Source organism: Trifolium pratense, linkage group LG7 (genome assembly GCF_020283565.1).
Source record: "Trifolium pratense cultivar HEN17-A07 linkage group LG7, ARS_RC_1.1, whole genome shotgun sequence".
Classification (NCBI taxonomy): Eukaryota; Viridiplantae; Streptophyta; class Magnoliopsida; order Fabales; family Fabaceae; genus Trifolium; species Trifolium pratense.
The window spans coordinates 29,840,498-29,864,862 of NC_060065.1; the positions used below are offsets into that span (position 1 = coordinate 29,840,498).

General features: G+C 35.1%; 2 protein-coding genes across 5 annotated transcripts; one reads left to right on the forward strand and one right to left on the reverse strand.

Moving 5' to 3' along the window:
* Nucleotides 1-369: 369 nt before the first annotated feature.
* Nucleotides 370-3,155, reverse strand: LOC123894425 (50S ribosomal protein L7/L12-like). The gene is made up of 2 exons (XM_045944429.1): nucleotides 3,008-3,155; nucleotides 370-1,467 (listed from the first exon to the last, which is right to left on the reverse strand). The coding sequence occupies exon 2, from the start codon at nucleotides 1,376-1,378 to the stop codon at nucleotides 803-805; it is 576 nt and encodes a 191-aa protein (XP_045800385.1). The 5' UTR covers nucleotides 1,379-1,467; nucleotides 3,008-3,155; the 3' UTR covers nucleotides 370-802.
* Nucleotides 3,156-3,538: 383 nt separating this feature from the next.
* Nucleotides 3,539-8,969, forward strand: LOC123894426 (primase homolog protein-like). 4 transcript variants are annotated; one of them, XM_045944430.1, is made up of 13 exons: nucleotides 3,542-3,804; nucleotides 3,944-4,089; nucleotides 4,873-4,928; nucleotides 5,299-5,350; nucleotides 5,446-5,529; nucleotides 5,686-5,769; nucleotides 6,446-6,526; nucleotides 6,758-6,823; nucleotides 6,910-7,026; nucleotides 7,151-7,204; nucleotides 7,289-7,374; nucleotides 7,798-7,858; nucleotides 8,608-8,969. In XM_045944430.1, the coding sequence occupies exons 1-13, from the start codon at nucleotides 3,651-3,653 to the stop codon at nucleotides 8,680-8,682; spliced, it is 1,116 nt and encodes a 371-aa protein (XP_045800386.1). In that variant the 5' UTR covers nucleotides 3,542-3,650; the 3' UTR covers nucleotides 8,683-8,969. The 4 variants fall into 4 exon arrangements, 2 of the variants coding, with proteins under 2 accessions (XP_045800386.1, XP_045800387.1); XM_045944431.1 differs by having other exon boundaries at nucleotides 3,546-3,804; nucleotides 7,151-7,198; XR_006803807.1 differs by lacking the exon at nucleotides 8,608-8,969 and having other exon boundaries at nucleotides 3,539-3,804; nucleotides 7,147-7,204; nucleotides 7,798-7,829.
* Nucleotides 8,970-24,365: the final 15,396 nt, after the last annotated feature.

Sequence of the window (24,365 nt, forward strand, 5' to 3'; positions counted from 1 at the left end):
GAATCCACTCTCGACATAATACTAACATTGGTCACTTAAAAAAAAATGTCATAGTAAAATAGAAGAAAGAAATGTCAGTCATTTTTCAACATTCAGCAATCAACAAACCATAAGGTGATAGTCCCATTAATAACAATCTCTACCAAATTCTATACCAACTCACAGACTAATCAAAATATGCAGTAAGTTTCTTTTGCCGCCTTATGAGTATCTCGCGCGCCTTATTTTTACTCATCTGCTACTTAAGTAGCGAATGGTGTTTTGAGAAACTCATGGGGAGGTAAAAGAAACTCCCAAATATGTATGCCCCAAGTTAAAAAGCCATACTGAAATAATCTGAAAGAACTATTGCAATAAGAAAAACATTGATAACCAGAAAAATGAAGAAGCCTAGATTAAAATATAATCTAAAATAAAAGACATGATTCTAGATAAGAGGTTCATCAGTCTAAACAGAAGACCAACAAGTTTAGTATGACAGCCTCAAGAATCTCAAATAACTAAATGAAAATTCCATACAAAATTTTCCCTATAATTCCAGAAAATTTTCATTTGTAAGAAAAGATGTGTGTGTTACAAATGTCAAACTAATAACACAACAGTTATATGTGATGGAGTAACTAACCAGAAAAACTCAGGCTAAGAATCTTTTTATTCAAATAGATTAATCAACAATCAGGTTTCATCCCATAAATCTGCTTCATGCCTTGAGAAATTTCTTTTAACCATTCATTCACCAAAAACCACACTGGCCATCAAGAAAAATTTGTGACCTTGGCCAACAATCCAACAACCGAAAAATCTACTCCATAACAGCAACTCCTCCAGCAGCTTTTATCTTTTCTATAATAGTATTTGCCTCCTCTTTCGTGACTCCTTGTTTAAGTACGGTTGGTACCTTTTCGACAAGATCTTTGGCTTCTTTCAATCCCAGGTTAGTAAATGCTCTTACCTCCTTAATCACCTTGATCTTGGCAGCAGCATCGAATTTCTCTAACTTGATATCAAAAGCTGTTTTCTCTGCTTTTTTCTCCTCGACCTTTGCTCCAGCAGCACCGCTGTCTGAACCCAAGTCCATGCCTTCTGTTGAAATTGGCTGCAACTTTGGAAGCTTTAATCTTTCTGACAGAGCAGGCATAATATGACCGCGTTCTTCTTCCGATAATGCTGCAATTCGTTCTGCGAGCTGAACGATTTTGTCTGAAGGTGGCGGTCTAGGGCCATAAGGGTCATAAGATTGAGGAATTTTGTACTTGATTGGCTTGCCCTTAGAATCTCTAGTAACAACGTCAGCATGAAAAGCTCGAGGTTGCAAAGGCACAAATGCTTCAGGCCAAGGGAGACGGCGAATATATCTCGAAAGGGTGGTAATCCTCATGTCTTTGTTTAATCAAAATAACGATCAATGGTTGAGAACAGATGCTATTTCAACAAGCTTTTATTATAACCACTGCAGTGATCAGCCCCCTGAAAGAATTTCACAACAATCAAAGGCTAAGCAGCAAAGCCATATGAAATAAGAGTTAAAGGTGCGTGCACTTTTAGTGCAAATTTGTTTTACATAAACAAGCAATAAGAAATCACTGCTTAACTTTGTCATTTGATACAATCAAATTCAAAATACACTTATAAGATTGGGATGAAGTGACACATATACTGGATATTCATTCCACACCAGTGTAAAATTTGTCAGCACCGAACATGCATGCGAAAGATTATCAATATGGCATCAAATAAGTTCATATCATCGTGAAAAGATGGCAGAGAATGTTAAATACATTAACATCAATATGAAAATATTCAATTTAACTGCTGACTAGAACTAGATTACAAATTCAAACCCGGGATTCCTATTTATAGCACTTTTATCCTATCTGACACTCGCAACTAACTACTCCCCTGTACATATAGGGAAGACCACTACCCCACTTATTTACCTTAAGAGGTGAAATTCTAGCCACTAGACTGTTCGACCAAAAAAAAAATCAAAGTAGAATACATATATATCATATTCCCATAGAATGCCTCACAAGACAAGACTACTTGTGCAAATTTAAATCTAAATCCAAACATCAAATGTACTCAAAGGTGTTATCCAGTGGTATGGGTTGGGATGCTAAAGGAGTATTAAGAAGGAAGTTTTGGGTTTGATCTTGATGCTAACAAATTCCCCATCGCCTAAGAAACTAACTACTAACATTTTCCCATCAAAATGAAATAAAAACTAGAACAAGATTGGAGCCGTATTGCATCACAACCAACACACAATAAATAAACCAGCAGATAAATTGGACATAATAGTGAACTCTAAAATCATACACACACACACACACAAACACACACACAACTCTTATCTTGGTTCGATTCTTGACTTCGGCTCTCTTCTAAAGTTTTAAATTGCATTAACCACCAGGTTATGTTGTGATTCTAGATATTTAGGAGAATCGTTGTTATACGAGACTGATGCAATGTTCAATAGGGATCAGGATTGTCTGCAGTTGAATTCAACTACAGCGTCCTACATTTAGGCAAAATCCTTATTGCAGGTCCTACTATTGAATTCAACCGCAAACAATCTCAATTAGTTCAATAACCGGTCTGAGGGATGCAGAGACATCAAAAACAATAATGTCACAGTCGCGGCGAAAAATTCCTATGCATAACTACTTTCATATGCTTTTTAGCTGCAATTAACTATAATCAATAGAATGAAGTCTCATTTGTGTTTAAGGAACTATTTTTTTTCTTTTCATCTTTTCATATTAATCTTATATATGACTAAGTATTCATAATAATAACAGCAAAGTTACAATTCTATAATAAAACATTAGCTTTATTTTGTAAATACAGATAGATACAGAATCTCTCTCTCTCTCTCTCTCTCTCTCTCTCTCTTTCGCGTTGCCTTTTGGAAGAGCGCAAATCGCGATGGAATCGCGTCCTCGCGCGCTACTGGAAGTGGAGAAAGAAATGAAAATTTGAAAAAGGAAAAGATGGAATTTCTCACCGTTACTTCCTGCGACGGCTAACTTCGTCTGCGTTTTCCGGCAGGGTTTTGATTTTTCCGGCGAGTTGAGATCAGAACTATTGACAAGTTGTTTTTGATACAGTTTCGGAAGGGAAAAGAAACAGCGGCTGCATTGTGTGTTGGTAAATGATGGGCCTTTTCACAACAAATGATGTGGGTTGGGCTTTGTCGTAACAATTCGGGATTTACTTTTTGCGCCCCCTAAAAAATCTCACTGCACCCCTGAAATTACCAAACTAACCCTCGGTTTTTATGATAGTGGCGAGTGACAATATTTTTAACTCGAACTCAACACCTGTGCACCCTAGATGAAAAAAGTAAATCATGAAAGAAAAAAAATAAAGAATTCGTATTCTAAAATATGAACTGAATTCGCAATTTGCATACTAAAAAATGAACTCAGTTCGTAGTTTGCATTTAAAAAAATAAACTCTTATTTAGTGTTTAAAAATTTCATTTTTAAGTGGATAAGTGATCTGCCAGAGTTGGAATCCCAAACCTTAATGTGTAATGTACTCACATGGCGACTAAAAATTGCTATATTTTATTATGCCATGAAATTATGAAACCGAAATAGTTACTTACTGATAATTAGATAAACCAAAGCATTGATGAAAATTGAATGAAATTCAAAAACATGTCACTCTGTCAAAGCCAGTGGCTATGTCGTCCTCTCACCAAATCCCTTTTCTCCAATCCCACAACCTATGCTTCATCAGTCTTCCCCAAAAAGCTACCCACTTTTTGGTGCCATTCGTTACCACATTCCACCAAAGGTAACTACTATTTTTCCCCCATTTTTGCAAGTTTCATTGGTTTCAATTTTCTTTATAACCAAATGGGTTATGTTGTTTTCTTTTACTATTGTTGTTATTTGTGTTTCTCTAACATAAATTTTTAAATTGTTTTGTGAAGATGCTGTGGAGCATGTTTTTGACAATAATAATAATAACTTTGATAAACCTAAAGTTATAATATTGAAGCAGAAAATGGAACCTCTTGGTATTAGCTTAGACAACCCTTGTTTGGCTGGGAAGTATCATAACCTATATTGTCCAAAGGTATTATTCACTTTTCTTTTGTTTCATAAAACTTGAATCTAATTTGTCTACCAAGTAGGGGGGTTTCGGTAGCTCAACTGGTTTGAGCCGAGGGTTTAATGAGTTAAGGTGTAAAAGAATCCGGATTCAAGTCCCGGTGAAGGAGAAAAGTACTAACATTAATAACTAATTACTGGCTTTGATATGTTAGTGTGTTAGATAGTTAGTTTGTGCGTCAGTTGGCAGTTATTTTGGGCAGTTAGTAATTATCAGTTATTGTGAGCAGTTATTTTCTAGTGTGTGTATTTTCTTTTGGTTAGGTAGCCTACTGGCTAGAAATTCCATCCTTAAGGTAGATAAGTGGGGTGTCCGGGGTTTGAACCCCGGCCCCTGCATATAAAATGCGATGTCCCTTACCAATTGAGCTAAGCTCATAGGAACAGTGTGTGTATTTTCTATTGTAAGAAGAATAAATAGGAAAGGGTTCAGACAAAATAGGGTTATCAGAAAGTTATTGAGTGGTTGGTTAGTGGGAGAGACCCAACTCTCGAACATTTGGGAAGGGGAGAGGGCAAGCTCTCGAATCTTGGTGTATTCTGGTTATCCAATACTATTTCCTATAATTATTGTAATGTGTCTGTGTAAAATTTTGGTTTAGAATCATTTTCCAGAATTATTATCAATAAAGTATTCGTATTGTGCAATCTGTTTCTCTTTAGTCCTGGTTCCTATCATAGTGTTTTTAATGTATTTTGTTTTCATGTGGGTTTTGTTTCTTAGTTTTGTTTGTTTTGGATATGTTAGTGTAAAGGTGGACAGTTATTGGAGAGGAGTTTGTCTTTTCACATTATCTCTAATGGGTAAGGTTCTTCTACTTGTTTTGAGGTTTTGACGATGTTCATATGGAGTGAAGAGTCATTTGGATCCTTGAATAAGTCAAACGGTGTCATTATAGTCATTGAGTGTATCTATTGCTTGTCATTATGATCATCAAACGTGCCTTGTGTTAGTTAGTTTAGTCGCCGAGCGTGGCTTCCAATTGTCACTTTGGTCTATGAAATTACTAACAGAAGACATACTTAGAGATGTTTTCAAAAATTTGGTACATTTGAGGATTATAAATTATAATGACAACGTCTCACACATTTAAGGACCAAAATGACCACTTAACTCTATTTATATGTGTATATTGTATTGGAACTTATGTGTTCTTGCATCTGCGTGTTGTAGTGAATTTGCAATGTGGAGGTGTTTTAGACCGACATGTGGTTGGGCCGGTCAGGTAAACATAACATGTTTGATGAATTTGTACCTCTTCTCTATATTAGAACTTATAATAAGGTGACAAATTACTCATACATGATTATGTGGTTATAGGTTTTTGCAGATGACAAGGAATTGGCCAAGCCTTCTGGAAAATTAGACGAGGAGAGCCTACGATTGAAGCCACTTGGTCCAGAGGTATTCTCTTCTAATTACTTTATTTACTTTCAGGAGGTAGAATAACTGCCAATTTCTCATAATGAGGTAGCTCCCTCTTTTTTGTGTGTCAATATATTGCGACTTTCAAGTGCTAGTAAGATTATTTGCTTATGATTTTCTATTTGCCTATTTTAGATTGTTGCTTTCTTTAAGGAGAGATTGATATCAGAGAAAACCTTGAGTAGAAATTCTGTAAGGCAACTTTCGGACGAAAAAGAGGTATTTTCAATGTTGTTGCAAAACCTCCAATTTCTTGTTTTTATTATTGTAAATTTTGTTATTGTTGAAGTTACAAGTTATAAAAGGAGTAGGTAGAAGAAGAGAATAAAGATCGAATACTCTGACATTGATATTTACTTGATTTCAGATGATGCATTATAAAAGACAATGCTAACCCTGTCCTAAGTGCTCACCTTAGATACTCTAAAATGTTCTACGATACAATATTGATTTTAGGGATATTTTTTCTTGACATTTCCTTAAGTTGCTAGGAAAATAGACTCCAAATGTCTAATTAGTGTTAGATATCTTGTCTGTATTACTCGAACAACATCAACAAAAACTAACGTCTTTTCCTACTAAATAGGGTCAGTGACATGAATCAAATGCCACAATGTGTTTAACCATGAATCATTTCTAAAGTTAACTCAGAATCTATTGGAATACTTTGTATTCTATCTACCCTCCTTACTAGTGCCGTTATAAATACTTCTATACATGTTCAAACCACCTAAGACGAGATTCTGCCATCTTTAATACAATATAGGAGTTATTCATCATGACGATTGTGTTTTTTACTTGGTAGTTCTTGTAAATATTTTCAGTGCATGGTTTAGTTCTTGGAAATCTAACTAGTTAGTTCTTGACTTCAATCTGTATTGCTAAATTTATGCAGAATATTATTGCTTTTACCTATAAACAAAAAGGGTCGATTGTTGGCTGCAAGTACAGAACAATAGAAAAAAGGTTTTGGCAGGTAATGTTTCCAGTTCCAACCATGTTTTATTCAAGATCACAAAAGATGATTAATTTAAAAAACAATAATGATTACAAAGAGTTTTCATTAAAAGATGTACTACAAAAAAGAACATATTTGGAGTACCAACTAGAGAGTTTACTGTAAGCAATAAGCATACACATTTTCATATGAAATAAAATTGATACTGAATAACCTAATGTTCATTCAAATGCTAAATTTGATGTCCAGGGAAAAGGCACAGAAAAAGTACTTTATGGACTCGACGACATTAGTAATGCAACTGAAATCATCATTGTAAGTTCCATTCACCTCTTTTGTTGGAAATCTCCAAAACAAAACTTCAAATTTTAGATCTTTTTACAGTCTGATAATGATAATAGGTTGAGGGGGAAATTGATAAGCTTTCGCTTGAAGAGGCTGGCTATCAAAATTGTGTTAGTGTTCCTGTCGGTGCACCTGCAAAGGTTTCTTCAAAAGATTTGCCACCAATAGAAAAGGTTTGTGTTATTATTAGAGTTTTTTTCACTTCACTTTTAAGGATAAGTAAATATTTAGTGTGATGCCTTAATGATTTATCTCTTAAATCGTTTAATTTGTGCATGCTTGTCTTTATGAAGTCAGGACACTGCATTTCAATACGTGTGGAACTGCAAGGCATACTTGGATAATGTACATGTATTTGATGCCTTCCCTTTCAATTAGATTTTCTAGCATAAGGGACAGCTTTGTAATTTGGTTTGTTATCTCCTATTCTTTTAGGTAGTTCGCATTATCCTGGCAACTGATAATGATCCACCAGGTCATGCTTTAGCTGAAGAGCTGGCACGGCGCCTTGGTCGAGAAAGGTCATACATTCTGATTTATTTTTTATGCTTATAGTAAGGAAGTACTGAATATAAAGTTCGAGCTTGAGACTTTGAAGTGCACATAGTATGTTGCACGTGTAACCTGCGTAAAACCTACTTACGGTTACGGCACTAGGTGTATATCCCATGCCTGAATTATATTCTCTTGAAATTAGTGGCTATGTAAAGAAAAGATGTTCATATTCAACTAAATAAGTGAAGTTACATCCTGAATATGGAGCTGATATATTGGCTTTAAGAATTTATTGGATCTAAGGATAGGTTATGCTTTCTGTACTGGTTTGCTGGACTTGAGTCACAAAACTTTGGGTTAAATGCTCGTTTTTGTTGCTTTACTTTTTAATTGCGTAATGTACTTTGACTTACTAACTTATTTTCTTTCATTGTGTTTGTTAACGTCAGATGTTGGCAAGTTCAATGGCCAAAGAAAGATGAATCCAGCTTCTTCAAAGATGCAAATGAGGTATAATTCATGATTTTCAATTTTGTCCATATTTTCTTCTTTTTGTAGCTAATGGCTTTTGCAGTAGGGGTGGCAAAACGGGTCAATCCACTCTGTTTTGTTTGCCCCGCCTCTCGGCGGGTTGGCCCTTCAATAACAAAAGAATTAAAACAAATAAAACATAATGATTTTTAGGTGAGTTGGCCCGTCAAAGTAGAGAGAAAAAAATTAAAAATTAGTCAGCCAAAACTTAATGTAATTCAAACTTTGCAATCAAACCCTATGTTATTGAGCTATAGCGTGAAAAATGAGCTACAATAAAAAATTGGGCTGGTAAAACATTAACTGAAAAACAAGCCAACCTCGCCCTGTCAGTCACTTCATGCTTATTTAGCGGGTTAAGCTGGGCGGACTAACTTGAGTGGTAGGGTCCAAACCCTCAACTCTTCCCGCCTAAAATAACAGTTTGATTTGTTTGTTGGCCTTAACCCATTTTGCCATCCTGTTTTGGAGCTTCTACGAAAGTGAACTTTTCGTGGCTCAATTAATGATATATAATGCTAGTGATTTTGTTTTGAAATATTAAGTACTTAAGTTCATGATATATTATATATATGAGGAGTGCTAGCAACACACTCTTTAACAAACACACTTTAACACACTCTCTTCTATTGATTAAAATTTATATGGGTCCCATAAAAATTATATGGGTCCACATTTTTTTATGGGACCCATGTGAATAATTATTCAATTGTGGTTTATGGGTCTAGGTTCTCAAATACATGGGAGCTGATGCTTTGAAGAGGGTAGTTGAAAACGCCGAGCCTTATACAAGTGAATTGTAAGATTTTAAATCGCAGTCATGGTAACGATCCTGTTGCGATCGCAGTGAAACATGGTTGTTGTAGCTTCAATGGATGGTCTTTAATCCGTGGCGTCCTCAAGAATTTTCTTCAGATTATTCCAATATGGATTTTAATATTTGATTACAACCATATAGTTAGTAAAATATGTAATCTCCACATAAAATTGGTGTACCATTTTTAGAACTCTGATGTGTGTTTAGCATGAAAGACTGATCATGAAATGAAGTGTGAGAGACAAGTTTTAAAAATTGATTTTTGTTTAAGTACATATTTTTATAAACTTTGGTACATTAAGGAGCCACTAATATTTTATGTTATGTTAATTGAAGTATTCATCTTTAAATTATTTTATTTTTTATAGAGCATCTTTAAATTAAATTTATAACAAATGAAATAATAATTTAATATTTTAATTATAAAAATTTAGAGTTTAATGGACATAAGCAGATAGAGTAAAAAAAACTTTACACATTCAATCAATAAGAATACTCCAACCTTCCTTGTCATATAAAGAAAATGGGGTTAAGTGAGATGACATGGCGAAAAACATGGTTGTGATTGCTTGAGTGTGTAAAGTTTATTTACTCTGTTTGCTTATATCCATTAAATTCAAATTTATAATATAGGAAAATAAAATTATTATCTTTTCTGTTATTCAACGGTGAAAATAAATAGTCAAATTGTAGCTTGTTTTACTTTTGTGAAATAAATTTAATCAAAATCAATATTGTTATGAAATATAAGTAATAGTAATATTATATAAGTATAGAGGAGAGAAGAGAGAAAGAATAGAGATTGTATTATTCTCATCAAGGTGTATGTTTACATGACAATACAAGTCCTATTTATAGAACAATATAATGGGTCAGTGGAATGGGTCAATGCTTAATGGACATCCACCAAATTATTCATAACACTCCCCCTTGGATGTCCATCGAGGATATGCCTCGTTAAAACCTTACTAGAGAAAACCCATTGGGAAAAAATCCTAGTGAAGGAAAAAGAGTACATCATCCTTTGTGTGTGAACTGCCTCATTAAAAACCTTACCAAGAAAAACCCAGTGGGACAAAACCATGTTAAGGGAAAAAGAGTGCAGAACATATTTATATCTCCCCCTCATAAAGACAATTATATATGAGACGAAGAAAATCAAATAATCTTATGTAGTTGTAGTAGTTGCTCAAAAGTTTTACTTGAAGCTGACTTTGTAGAAAGACATGTCTTATCTTCTTTATCATATAATCTTCTCCAAATATGTAGTTTGTGCGACATTATCTTCATGTTGAATCGTTGCAAGAACCCTTTAGAAGAAAACTCACAAATTCTTGTATCTGATGAATCACACACTTCGACCAAATCACATTCTTGATTTATCTTCTATAGTGCTCAACTTTTCTCGTCATTTTGTTTCATGATATTGATATTGTTGTTTGTTTCATAGATCTCCATGAGTAATTGTACTTCTTCATGTGAACATATAGTTTGTTTGTGATCTATACCTTTACGAGGATTAAACAAATTACCTGCATATCTAAAATAACAAAATATATACTTGATGATATATTGACAACAAATAATAGGTCCATAATGTTTTGACCAAAATTGAACTAAAATGTGGTACTTCAGGACCAATTAGTTCTTCATCATTTACTCGAACTCTAAAATATTCTTCAAATACTTATTTTGTAAGAAATGACACTATTTCAAGCTCTTAAGGAGTCTCTTGATGATATTTTTATCATCAACATAGATAGATAGAAAAATTCATTGCCAAATATTTTCTTAAAATGAACAAATTGTCCTTTTCATATTTCTCACTTGGAAATATTCAACAAGAGTATTATACAACATGCATATATATTGCTCGAGTATTTAAGGAGACTTATTCATGTTTATTAAGTCACCTTTCCAATAGTTTGATATATGTGTCTCATGAAAATTAAATCCATTTGGGATTTTCATATAATTATCAAGTGAGATGATTTTCATGTAATCATCATTATTAAGTGAGCCATTCAAATACATATACTAAACTTAATCAATTATAAAGAAGTTCTGAATTCACTTCAGGTGAATATGCCTCTTGAAAATTAATGATAGACGTTTATCATTATTCTTTAATAATGAGTCAAACTTTAAATATTTGTATATTTTCTTTTCTCAAATAGTTTGAAATGTATGTCTCGTGGAAATTAAATCCTTCAAGGAGTTTTATATAATTCACACTAACAAGTGAGCCATACAAATATATCGTGACACATTTTTCAAATAAATTAAATTTTCCATGTGTTAATAAACTTAATCAAGTAAGACTTAATCAAGAAAGAGAAGGATTTTGATTTCACTTCAGGTGAATATTTCTCTTCACATTCAATGGCAAACTTTTAACAATATGCTTGAATAAAAAAATCAAGCTTTTAATGTTTGTATGTCAACATTTTCTATTCACACGAAAATTAATTCGTGTCTATCATGTTTTACATCTTTAGGTGTATGGACTGCTGGTCCAAAAATCTTCACTTTGCAAAGTGACTTTAATTACGTAGCAATTGCGTTTTCATTTAGACAATCATTGTTTATAATTCTCAATAGAATTTAGTTCATGATCCTCATTAACTCTTTTCACAAATAGCGCTATATTATATATAAAAATATCATCAACGTTGACTTCTTTTCGGTTCCATCATATTCCATTCATGACAAAATTTTCATTCATGACATAATTCGTTAAGATCTCTTTATTATCATAAATTTCAGGTACCTGAGAAGTTCTTCTGGAACTTAAAACTCAATTATGTCAAATACTCTTTTGAAGTTTTCATATCCTCACTTGAGTCATCTTTCTTTTTAGCTCATTTTCTTATTTGAGGATTTTTATCGTTGGAACCGACTGATCTACCACACTTCAGGGTGGTTAATACTGATTTGCAAAATAAGATTGTCCAACAGGGACATCCATTTTGTTTGGAGCATTAACAGCTAATAGTTGATTTCATAAATTTTGCAAATGATTTATATTTTGAACATTTGATTCAAACTATGAGAATCAGTGTGAGATAATAACATTAATTTATTTCAAGTGATTCATTTGAACTTCTGGTTCATATTTTTCAGCTGCTTATTCTCTCCCCTAATATTGGGAAAATTGATTCATCACTTGAAAATCAGCCTACAGGGCTGTAAATAATTCTCCAATTTTTGGCTCAAGATGATTTATAATAGATGGAGATTCATATCAAATACATTTTCCCAATATTCTGTAAGAACCGTTTAAATGCATTCTATTGGAGCAATTGCACATACACAACACATCCAAAAATGCTTATATGGGAATCATGTTTATAAACAAAGTTCAAATTGTAAATTAGGGGAGAACTTATAATAACTAGTTGGCTTGATGCGAATTAGTATATCAATATACATGTTTGAATGTTCCCAAAATATAAATTAGAAGTTATGATTGTTGGAACAAAATTGATTTAAAAAATGTTTGCCCCTAAATCTATAAAGGTTTTGATGATAACAAAGTATTAATAAACAATTGGAAGGACTAAAAATTTATTTTAAGTGCGCAGATATAAGCATCAGGTAAGCTCTGAGTGAACTTCAGAGGATGTGAATTCAGAAGTTCACAAGCGCTCAGAAGATGTTAGACTTCAGAAGTTACAACATTCAGAGGATGAAGTCTTCAGAACTTCTTGACTGACTACAAGCTTCATCAACCTCTGAAGATCTCTTTGAAAGCTGTGAAGATTCCCTTTGCTAGTCAACTCTTCTACCAATGAAGAAAAGGACCTTTCAAGCCTGATCAGTTCAGCTACTCTCGTTTTGTCTGTCCTCACTTGAGAACGTGGGTCTTCAGTTTTGTTAGCTGAATAAGGAAAGTCCACTCTGCAGTAGTCAAAGTAACTGAAACTCTTTCTTAGTTTTGGATACAACCAAACTGCATCAAGACAGACTGCTTGAAGACAAAAGATTATCAACCCCAACGGTTCTTTTTGCAACGACTCTTTTCTAGTGGTATATATACTAGAAGAATTAGCTGCATTAATTATTAAGAATTATCAAGAATTGAACGTGCGCTGAACAAACTCTGAATTCTGTGTATACAAGCTCTGAACCTCTTATCAAGTGTTTTTGCACTTTAGTCAAATACTTTGTACTCTCTGTATTTGTTCTCTTTAGGTTCATCTAAGAGCAATTGTATATTTTCATATACTTTACTATTACTTGAGGAAACTTAAGTTTGTGTGCTTAAGTGTGAAGTCTTAAGCTTGTGTGCTTGAGCATTGTTGAGAAGTCTCTTGCTTGTGTGCTTGAGCAGGTGTAATCTTATGTGATTATAGTGAAATCCCTTGGAAGTGCAAGGGGACTGGACTACTCTCGTTTTGTGAGAGGAACCAGTATAAATTGCTTGTGTGACTTTTCTCTCTCTCTCTCTCTCTCTTGTTGTTATTTGTGTTATTTATCCGCTGCTAACTTAGTTGAGTTAAGAACTTGAAAAAGTTTTAACTTTGCTAAAACACAATTCAACCTCCCCTTCTTGTGTTTTCACACCTTCAATTGGTATCAGAGCTCTGGTCTGTTACTTTCACTTAACAGTGAGACAGTAAAGATCTTGTGAGAACACTATGTCTGGAGGAGACGATAGTAGCACTAGAACAACCGGTGAACCCGGTGAGGCCAGTGGAGCTGGTGGTGGTCCTAGAAATGCTTTTGGTTTTGACTACTTGAGTAATGAATCACATGAACATAGTGGCAATAGAAAAGCCCCTATATTCAATTGTGATGCATCATTATTTGAGTGGTGGAAGGAAAGACTGTATAGCAATATTACTGCTATTGATCATGAGTTGTGGGATTTGGTTGAGCTGGGAGTAACTTTTGAAAACTTAAATGAACATGGAAGATTGTCCATTGAGCATAGAAAGTTACTCACACCAGCTAACTTAAAAACCTACACTAAGCATCATAGAGTAAAGGACATTGTTGTTGGTGCTATTAGACATGAGGATTATGTCAGAATAGAGAACAAGTCTACTGCTAAATCTATCTTTGATTCTATGTGTGCTACTTATGATGGTAATGAAAAGGTTCAAGAGGCTAAAGCTAGTCTTTTGATAAGACAATATGAACTATTCACTATGCAACAAGATGAAAACATTGAGACTATGTTTACAAGGTTTCAGATCATTGTATCTGGTCTTAAAGCTCTTAAGAGAAGTTATTCCACCTATGACCATGTTCAGAAGATTCTGAGAAGTCTTCCTATTGCTTGGAGACCCAAGGTCACTGCAATAGAGGAAGCTCAAAATCTCAAGACTCTGAGTCTTGAAGCTCTGATAAGCAATCTCAGAAGCCATGAGATGGTTCTGGATGCTGACTCAGAAACTAAGAAGAAGTCCAAGTCAGTGGCTTTACAGTCAACTAGGACTACTTCTAAGGCTCTTAAGACTCAGCTTCTTGATATTGAAGAAGAATCTTCTGCTGATGGTCAAGAGGATGAGATGAATGAGGATGCGTTTGCTTTATTCACCAAGTTTCAGCAATGGAACAGATTTAACAAAAGAAATTTCAGAGGTAACAGCTCCAGAAATTTTGTCAGCAAAAAGGATGATCAGAAGAACTGCTTCAACTGTAAGAAGCCAGGACACTTTATTGCTGATTGTCCAGAAATGTCTGCTAAAGACAAAAGCAAAAGATACAGCTCAAAGAAGCAACAATTCAAGAGTAAATTGAGAAAGAGTCTGATGGCTACCTTTGAAGAGCTATCATCTGAGGAAGAAGTTGAGGAAGAAGAAGAGGCAAATCTAGCCCTGATGGCTTCAACTGACTCAGATGCAGACTCAGACTATGAATCAGAATCAGAATCAGATTCTGAAGTAACTGATGAGGTATTTTCTGACTGCTCTAAATCTCAACTTATAACTGCACTTAACAAGGTCATTGAGAAACATCTCAGAGTGTTAAGTAAACAAAAAGTTTTACAAGAAAAGCTTAACACTCTGACTGAACAAGCAGAACATTTTCAAGGTCTGTATCAAGAAACTCTGAATAGAGTAAATGACTTTGAAAAGGGTTGTGCTGTTTGTCACAAACCTATTAATGAGCAGGAAATAGCTCTTCAACAGTTTGTGCATCTCAACCTTGGGAAGAGCAAAGCTGCTAATAGAATTTATAATGTTTTAAGACATAGAGGAGAAGGACTTGGCTATGAATATGGTAGAACATATTCAAAGCTGAAGACCTCTGCCAAAAAGGTTGGAAAATCTTGGGTTTATTATGTTGTTCCACAAAGTGAAGAGGGAAAGAATCTTGGTAATGTTGAAAATAACAAAGATGATCTGAGTGATTTAGAAGCTGACAGCTCAGAGGAACCTAGTTTCTCAGGATCTGGAAAGAAAAGTTCAGAAGATAAAAGTTGTTCAGAACCTGAGAACATCAGTTCAGAAGTTCTGAAAGCTTCAACATCTGAAACTTCAAATTCTGGATCCAAAGGAACTTCAGTACCTGAAGCTAGTCAATCTAAAAGATCAGAAGTTTTTAAAAGAAAAAATTCTAAATCTCAGATGGAGTACAGGACTCAGATTATTTATGATTCTAGAGTCAGTAGATATAATCAATCAAGACATGGGATTGGTGATAAATACAAACCCTGGAATCATAAACAATCCAAATCCTGGAATAATAACAGATTTCAAAAGAAAAGGTTTCAAAAAGGTTATTATTCCAAACCAAGATCTTTCTCCAACACTAGACAACATAATAAGCATTTGTGGACTAACAAGCGTGGACCCAGAAGATGGGTACCAAAAGCTGAAATTATGTACCATTCAGATTTACCAACTAGGAAAGGATATGTCCTACCTAGTGTGTGGAAACAAGTCTTATGCAAGGGAAGAAGGGCTTATGTCCTAGACCAATGGCTGACAAGTTCTCAAGTTAACAATCAGAACTTGATAAATGAAGAGGAAGAATACTGGGATGACTTTATCATTAACCTTGATGAAGAGTTCTATCGCAATGATTAAAGTTGTTTCTCATACAGCCTGCCACTCAAAGAAGTATCATGAAACACTCATGGTATTTAGATAGTGGATGTTCAAGGCATATGACTGGTGACAAACAACTATTTTCCAAGCTGACACTGAAAGAAGGAGGATCTGTTGGCTTTGGAGGTAATCAAAAAGGAAAGATAATAGGTACAGGTACAGTAGGTAATTCTTCCCTATCTATTAATGATGTTTGGTTAGTTGATGGACTCAAACATAACCTATTGAGCATAAGTCAATTTTGCGACAATGGTTATGTAGTTGTCTTTAATAAGGAATCATGTACTGTGTCTAAACAATCTGATAACTCCATGATATTCAAAGGTCTGAGAAAGAACAATGTTTATAAAATTAATCTTTCTGATTTGAATGAACAAAAAGTGATGTGTCTTTTGACCTTGAGTGAAGAAAAATGGATCTGGCATAAGAGGTTAGGCCATGCTAACTGGAGGTTAATCTCTAAGCTTAGTAAGCTTGACCTTGTCAGAGGATTACCTAAAATCAAATATCACTCAAACACACTTTGTGGTTCATGTCAAAAAGGAAAGATTACAAAATCATCTTTTAAACCTAAGAACATTGTCTCTACCTCAAGACCATTGGAACTTCTTCACATTGATCTTTTTGGGCCAGTTCACACTGCCTCTATCAATGGAAAGAAGTATGGATTAGTAATTGTTGATGATTACAGTAGATGGACTTGGGTAAAATTCCTAAGAACAAAAGATGAAGCTTATGATGAGTTTAGCATCTTCTGCAAACAAATTCAAAATGAAAAAGGCTACACTATTTTAAAAGTTAGAAGTGATCATGGTGGAGAATTTGAAAATGAACCTTTTGAAAACTTTTGTGAAAAATATGGCATTCTGCATGAATTCTCTTCTCCTAGAACTCCTCAACAAAATGGGGTTGTAGAAAGGAAGAATAGAACTCTGCAAGAAATGGCCAGAACCATGATGCATGAAACAAATGTAGCAAAGTTTTTATGGGCAGAAGCTGTAAACACAGCATGTTATGTTCAAAATAGAATCTATATCAGATCTAAGTTGAACAAAACTGCTTATGAATTGTTCAAAGGAAGAAAACCTGATATTTCTTATTTTCATCAGTTTGGATGTACGTGTTACATCTTAAATAACAAAGTCCATCTAAAGAAATTTGATGCTAGAGGTTATAAGGGTATTTTTATAGGATACTCTGAACACTCAAAAGCATACAGACTGTATATTTCTGAAACACACACTGTGGAAGAAAGTATGCATGTCAAATTTGATGACAAAGAGCCTGACCAAGTGTCAGAGCTTGTGGAAGGTTTATCTAGATTTCAGGTATCAGAGGATCAATATTCAGATATTCCAAACTACTCAGAACATCCATTTTCTGAAGAACCTCTGAATACAACAGTTCCTACAGACTCTGAACAACAAAGAACTGAAGCAACTGCTGAACCTGATGTTGATGAGTCTGAAGATGATGAGCCCCCAAGAAATACCTTCAAATACAAATCATCACATCCAGAGGAACTGATATTAGGCAACAAGGATAGTCCAAGGAAGACAAGATCTCAACTGAGAAATGAGGAATCATTAGTTGGTCTTATCTCAATGATGGAACCTTCAAAGATTGATGAAGCTCTGAAAGATGATGCTTGGATTGTAGCAATGCAAGAAGAGCTGAATCAATTTCAAAGGAATGATGTATGGACTCTAGTGCCTAAACCTTCACACAAGAACATTATTGGAACAAAATGGGTATTCAGAAACAAGCTGAATGAACAAGGTGAAGTGGTAAGAAACAAGGCTAGATTGGTTGCACAAGGTTATAGTCAACAAGAGGGGATTGACTATACTGAAACCTTTGCACCAGTTGCTAGACTTGAAGCAATCAGGTTACTTCTATCTTATGCTGTTAATCATGGAATTACCTTGTATCAGATGGATGTTAAAAGTGCCTTCTTAAATGGTTTTATTTCTGAAGAAGTTTATGTTAAGCAACCTCCTGGTTTTGAAGATGTCTCAAACCCAGAACATGTTTTTAAATTGAAGAAATCACTGTATGGTCTGAAACAAGCTCCAAGAGCTTGGTATGATAGACTCAGTAATTTCCTTCTTGAAAAGGGTTTTGAAAAAGGGAAGGTTGACTGCACACTCTTTAGAAAAACAACTAAAGAAGACATTTTAATCATTCAAATTTATGTTGATGATATTATTTTTGGTTCAACTAATGCTTCCTTGTGCAAGAACTTTTCTAAGATAATGCAGGATGAATTTGAAATGAGCATGATGGGAGAATTGAAATTCTTTCTTGGAATTCAAATCAATCAGAAGAAGGAAGGAACTTATGTTCATCAATCAAAGTATACCAAGGAACTTCTGAAGAAATTCAACCTAGATGATTGCAAGATAATGAACACTCCTATGAATCCAACTACCAACATGAGCAAGTCAGAAGAAGAAGGAAAAGTAGATCAAAAGGTCTACAGAGGTATGATTGGTTCCTTACTCTATCTGACAGCCTCTAGACCAGATATTTTATTCAGTGTTTGCTTATGTGCAAGATTCCAGTCAGATCCAAGAGAATCTCATCTTACTGCTGTAAAGAGAATCTTTAGGTATCTGAAAGGAACAACTAATCTTGGACTTCTCTATAAGAAATCCAATGATTATGTGCTAAATGGATTCTGTGATGCTGACTATGCTGGAGATAAAATTGAAAGAAAATCCACAAGTGGCAATTGTCAATTTGTTGGTGAAAACCTTATCTCCTGGGCTAGTAAGAGACAAACTACTATAGCTTTGTCTACAGCAGAAGCAGAATACATTTCAGCAGCTAAGTGTTGTACACAACTACTCTGGTTAAAATATCAGTTAGAAGATTATCAGGTAAGCAGTAACAATATTCCTTTATATTGTGACAATACTGCAGCCATTCATTTATCTAAAAATCCTATCCTACACTCTAGAGCCAAACATATTGAAATTAAACACCATTTTATCAGAGATTATGTTCAGAGAGGCATTATAGATATTAAGTTTGTTGATACTGAAAATCAATGGGCTGACATATTTACTAAAGCCTTACCTGTTGAAAGATTTGATTTTATAAAGAAACATCTGAACATGTTTTCAATCTCTGAATGAAAATTTTTTTTGGGCTTTTAAAGTGTAAGAGGTTATGTATATCAGAACTTATGATTCAGATCATCTGAAACACAAGCTCTGAAGTACCTAACTCTGATAGAGAATTTTAAATATCTCAGAGGCTCTGAACTATTTAAGTGGGAAACGTTTAGTATTCACTGCTGAACAGTTGTCCATTAAAATAGCAGTTACCGAGTAAATTTCTGCACGTGGTCTACGTGTGTCAGGTAGTGGGTGGTTAATGATGATTTTTGGTATTCAACTTTCTGTCAATTAGCGTAACTTCCCAAAACTTGCTATTTTCGTGTTAACTGTGTGCATTTAAATAAACTTACACAATACACTTGCACACTATTCACTTTCACAACCTACACTTTCATATTCTCTCTAAACCTCCAACACACTTTCTTTCTCTCTCGTTAGTTTCCAAACCCTACCCTAATCTCCAACAATGGCTGGACCTTCGTCATCTTCTTCAACAAAGATTCCACCGTTCATGTTCAAAAATCTTCAAATCGTTGGGAACGAGATGGAGTTTCCAGAATCTGAGCTCATATTTCTTTCTGAAAAGATGATCGACTTTGACAGTATTAAGGCAAATGGGTTTGATGTGAAACATTACTTCTCCGCTCAAGGTTGGGATAAGTACTTCAGCATGCTAAATGGTCCTATTTACCCAGATCTCTTGAAGAAATTCTGGATGAAAGCTAAGGTCTTTGACAAGCATGAAGCTAAGGAAGAAGAACTTGCTGCTATTGAGAGAAATCCTAGTTTAAAAGGTAAATCTAGGAAAGAAATGGGTTTATTGGAATTCACTAGAAAACAAATTAGGTCTAACATCTGTGGTATGAACCTAGCTTTCTCACCTATTCATTTTAATGCGTTGCTTGGTCTAGATAACTCTGGGATAGAGTTGGATGTTTTTGAGAAGGACACAAGGTACAGAGATGATCTTCTGGCTCTGATGTGTACAGATTTGAAACTGAAGGGTAAAGTCAAGGGTTTGACTGACGTCTGCAGAGTGCTATTCAAGATTATACTAGCTGCTATCAGTCCAAGAGTTGGTGGTACTGATACAATTTCCTGGACTCATCGTCATCTGATCTACTTTCTTCTGAAAGAAATGAAGGTGAATCTGGGAGAATACTTCTTTGAGAGGATTTGTGAGGCAATCTTCTTAAGCAAATCTCAGAGGAAGACAGCTATAGCCTATCCAAGATTACTCTCAGACCTTCTATATCAAGGTCATGTTGTTGAGAATCTGAAGAAGTTCCATCCAGAACTTGTTGAAAAGAAATTCACTCCTGAGATTCTGAATGCCAGCTTTCTCACCAAGATGCGTCTCATCTCATCCAAAGTGGTTCCACCTCCACAAGAGTTTACAGCTAGTCTTGAAGATCGTGTGTATGTGGATGGATATCCAGTAATTTCTGAAATGGATGCTGAGCACATCATCCAAGACTATCTGGAAGTTCTGAGAAAAGAAGGATATACTGTTGATAGGAGTATGGTCCCTCCAGCTCCTGTAAACATGTATAATCCAAAAAGGAAACCTAAGAGGAAAGCTGAACAAGATAAACCAGATCTTCTGGCTCAGAAGAAGGTTAAGGTAGAAGAAGCTGTTGCTGAGCAAAGAACAAAGAGGAAACATGAAGCTTTGACTGGAAAAGCTGCTGCAACATCATCAAAGGAGCCTATCATTGTTGATGATGAAGAAGAATGTGAAGAGAGTGAATCCTCTGAATCCTAAACTGAATCTGACGAAGAAACTCTCAATACTAGGCTGCGTCAGAAACGTGTCCCTGATCCTAAAGGTACATCTACTAAGTTCATCTTTAATGAAGCTGAAATTGGAATAGGTTATACAAAACCACTTAGGACCATACTTCCTGAATCCACAATCATCTCACCTTCTGATAACCCACTTTCTGAACTAGAAAAACACCTCAGCCCTGACCCTCTCAATAATCAACCTCTTTCTCATGAAACCCACAAATCACCTCAACCTCAATCACAAAAACAGCCACCTGACATTCCACCATCTGAACCTCAACCAGATATTCCAACTGCTGAATCAATCTCTCCCACAAAACAACCCTCTCCACATAAATCTCCTGAACCAACAGCTGAACACAAATCTCCTGAACCATCTCCTGAACACATTTATCCAGAATCCACCTCTGACATCTCATCATCTGAAGCAACCCCTGAACCCAATCCTAACCCAAGTACTGAACATGCTTCTCCTGAGCGTATTCATACTTGTGCCCCCAAGCCTTCAGAGGCAGAAGTTGTTATTATTGACAACCCTGCTACTGAAACACCTAACCTCTCTACCATTCCCAATCCTTCACCCTCATCATCTAACCCTTTTAGTAATCTATCCACTCAGTTTCATGATGACTTGGTTAGATTATCTCTGTTAAAGGACAGGTTTTTAGTTTGTCCTTCTGATGTGGACCTAGAAGTGTCAAGCATTAAGGCAAGAATTTGCACTGCTTTGGATGATGCTGCTGAAGAGATTAAGGCTGTAGTTGGTAAGAGAGATCTGGATGTTATAAACTTCATGAGGAAAAGTCTGGCTAGGGCTGAGTTGAAGAGGATTACAACTTTTAATCATGCTGAGTCTGAACGTGCTAAGCTGGATGCACTTGCTGCTGCTGAACAACGTCTGAACGCTTTCAAAGTCATCTGGATAGACTCCAAGCTGTTTCAGAGTCTTGAAGCTCAGAGGTCTGAGTCTGAAAGGTTAGAAGAAGCTGCTGCAAGAGTTGCCCAGTTGGCAAATGAGTTGCAACCAGAGGATATTTCAGAGGATGATGTGCTGGCTTCTCAGAATCAAGAGGATGTGCTGATGATTGATTATCCAGAGGAAGGTGAACCCTCTGATAAAGGCAAGGCACCTTTGGTTGAAGAACAAGCGCCTTTGGTTCAAGATCAAGCTCCTGTGGTAGTTAATCAGTTGCAGATCTTTCAAGAAGCCCTAAGGGAACAGCAGGAAGGTTTGGAAATGCAAAGAGCTGCTCACCAAACATTGGAAACCAAGGTGGATGGTTTAGTTTCCAATGTGGGATCCTTGAACGACAAATTTGATCAACTCTTAGCTTTCCTTAAGAAACCCTAGGATTCTATGCACTTGTTTTAAGTTTTTTATTATCTTCTGAACAATTTTCTTTTATGCTATGTTTGTTTTTCTTGATTATGTGGTCTGTTATATTTTTGTTATATTTCTTGTTTGTTTGCGTGTGATAATTTTCTTTGATAAATAAGAACATAAGAACACCAGATGCTTTTAAACGAAAATTTTTATTAATGATCTAACAATGTTGAGTACATTGGTAAAAAGAAAAAGAAAAAGACAACCTAATCCTAATCAGATGGATAAAACTCAGAAGAAATCTCTGATTTCTCCTCAGCATCATCTGATGATATTTCTATGGGATCTGGGTTTTGTTCTTCTTCTTCTTCTTCTTGTTCTTCTTCTGGAACATAGCCAGCCAAGAACTCAACATAATCAGCATCATCTTCATTCTCTTCAGCTTCAGAATCTGATGAGATGATTATTATCTCAGCATCTTGTGGTTTCTTGTTGTCTTCTTTATCTTTCTCATCTTTTTCGCGTTGTTCGTCTTCTTTCTTTCTCCTAAACTCTGCAATGCGTGAACTAAACCTTCTCATTCTTCCTAATCTCTCTTGATTTACTCGTTTTCTCTTGTTTTTACTTGAAGAAGGCATGTTAACTCGTTCACCTTTTTATAACCTTTTAAGCGCGTTGTTTTCTGTCTTTGAAATAAATTCACCTTTGTAACAACCACTCTTCTTCTTTGACTGTCTTGGTTTTATAAATTTTTTTTCTTTTTGATAATGACAAAAGGGGGAGTAGTTACGCATTAATTGATAAGTGATAAGTTTCAAAACTGAAACCACGCCTTTTATCTCGCTTTTATCCGTTAAATTAAAAGTTGTTACTTTTAAGTTGTTTTACGTATTTCAATGCGGAGACTAAGTTAGTTGAAACTAAAATAAATTTCATAAGTAAGGATAAGTTAAGAGTGCAATTTTAACTTAGCCTTATGAGACTTAGGGGGAGAGCTTGCAAACCTCTCACTCTGAAGAAAGATATGAAATTTGTTTTTTATTTCAAACCATCTTAATCTTATACTAAATTAAAATATCATGGATAAAACATAAAGTTCAGACTTTATGGAGTATCAATCTTAGGGGGAGCTTGCAAACCTCATAAACCTAAGAGAAACGTGATAAGTTAATTTAACAACAATTGTCAATTAATACTGATGTTTGTCATCATCAAAAAGGGGGAGATTGTTGGAACAAAATTGATTTAAAAAATGTTTGCCCCTAAATCTATAAAGGTTTTGATGATAACAAAGTATTAATAAACAATTGGAAGGACTAAAAATTTATTTTAAGTGCGCAGATATAAGCATCAGGTAAGCTCTGAGTGAACTTCAGAGGATGTGAATTCAGAAGTTCACAAGCGCTCAGAAGATGTTAGACTTCAGAAGTTACAACATTCAGAGGATGAAGTCTTCAGAACTTCTTGACTGACTACAAGCTTCATCAACCTCTGAAGATCTCTTTAAAAGCTGTGAAGATTCCCTTTGCTAGTCAACTCTTCTACCAATGAAGAAAAGGACCTTTCAAGCCTGATCAGTTCAGCTACTCTCGTTTTGTCTGTCCTCACTTGAGAACGTGGGTCTTCAGTTTTGTTAGCTGAATAAGGAAAGTCCACTCTGCAGTAGTCAAAGTAACTGAAACTCTTTCTTAGTTTTGGATACAACCAAACTGCATCAAGACAGACTGCTTGAAGACAAAAGATTATCAACCCCAACGGTTCTTTTTGCAACGACTCTTTTCTAGTGGTATATATACTAGAAGAATCAGCTGCATTAATTATTAAGAATTATCAAGAATTGAACGTGCGCTGAACAAACTCTGAATTCTGTGTATACAAGCTCTGAACCTCTTATCAAGTGTTTTTGCACTTTAGTCAAATACTTTGTACTCTCTGTATTTGTTCTCTTTAGGTTCATCTAAGAGCAATTGTATATTTTCATATACTTTACTATTACTTGAGGAAACTTAAGCTTGTGTGCTTAAGTGTGAAGTCTTAAGCTTGTGTGCTTGAGCATTGTTGAGAAGTCTCTTGCTTGTGTGCTTGAGCAGGTGTAATCTTGTGTGATTATAGTGAAATCCCTTGGAAGTGCAAGGGGACTGGACTACTCTCGTTTTGTGAGAGGAACCAGTATAAATTGCTTGTGTGACTTTTCTCTCTCTCTCTCTTGTTGTTATTTGTGTTATTTATCCGCTGCTAACTTAGTTGAGTTAAGAACTTGAAAAAGTTTTAACTTTGCTAAAACACAATTCAACCCCCCCTTCTTGTGTTTTCACACCTTCAATGATCTCATAAGTATCAGTCATGTTATTACTTTAGACGTCTAAAGAAT

What these genes read in the sequence shown, in the direction of transcription:
- LOC123894425 (XM_045944429.1), bottom strand. Translation starts at nt 1,378, where the DNA reads ATGAGGATTACCACCCTTTCGAGATATATTCGCCGTCTCCCTTGGCCT.
- LOC123894426 (XM_045944430.1), top strand. Translation starts at nt 3,651, where the DNA reads ATGAAATTCAAAAACATGTCACTCTGTCAAAGCCAGTGGCTATGTCGT. An exon ending in TGAAGCCACTTGGTCCAGAG is followed by an intron (nt 5,530 to 5,685) that starts GTATTCTCTTCT and finishes TGCCTATTTTAG; the next exon opens with ATTGTTGCTTTCTTTAAGGA. An exon ending in ATGCAACTGAAATCATCATT is followed by an intron (nt 6,824 to 6,909) that starts GTAAGTTCCATT and finishes TAATGATAATAG; the next exon opens with GTTGAGGGGGAAATTGATAA.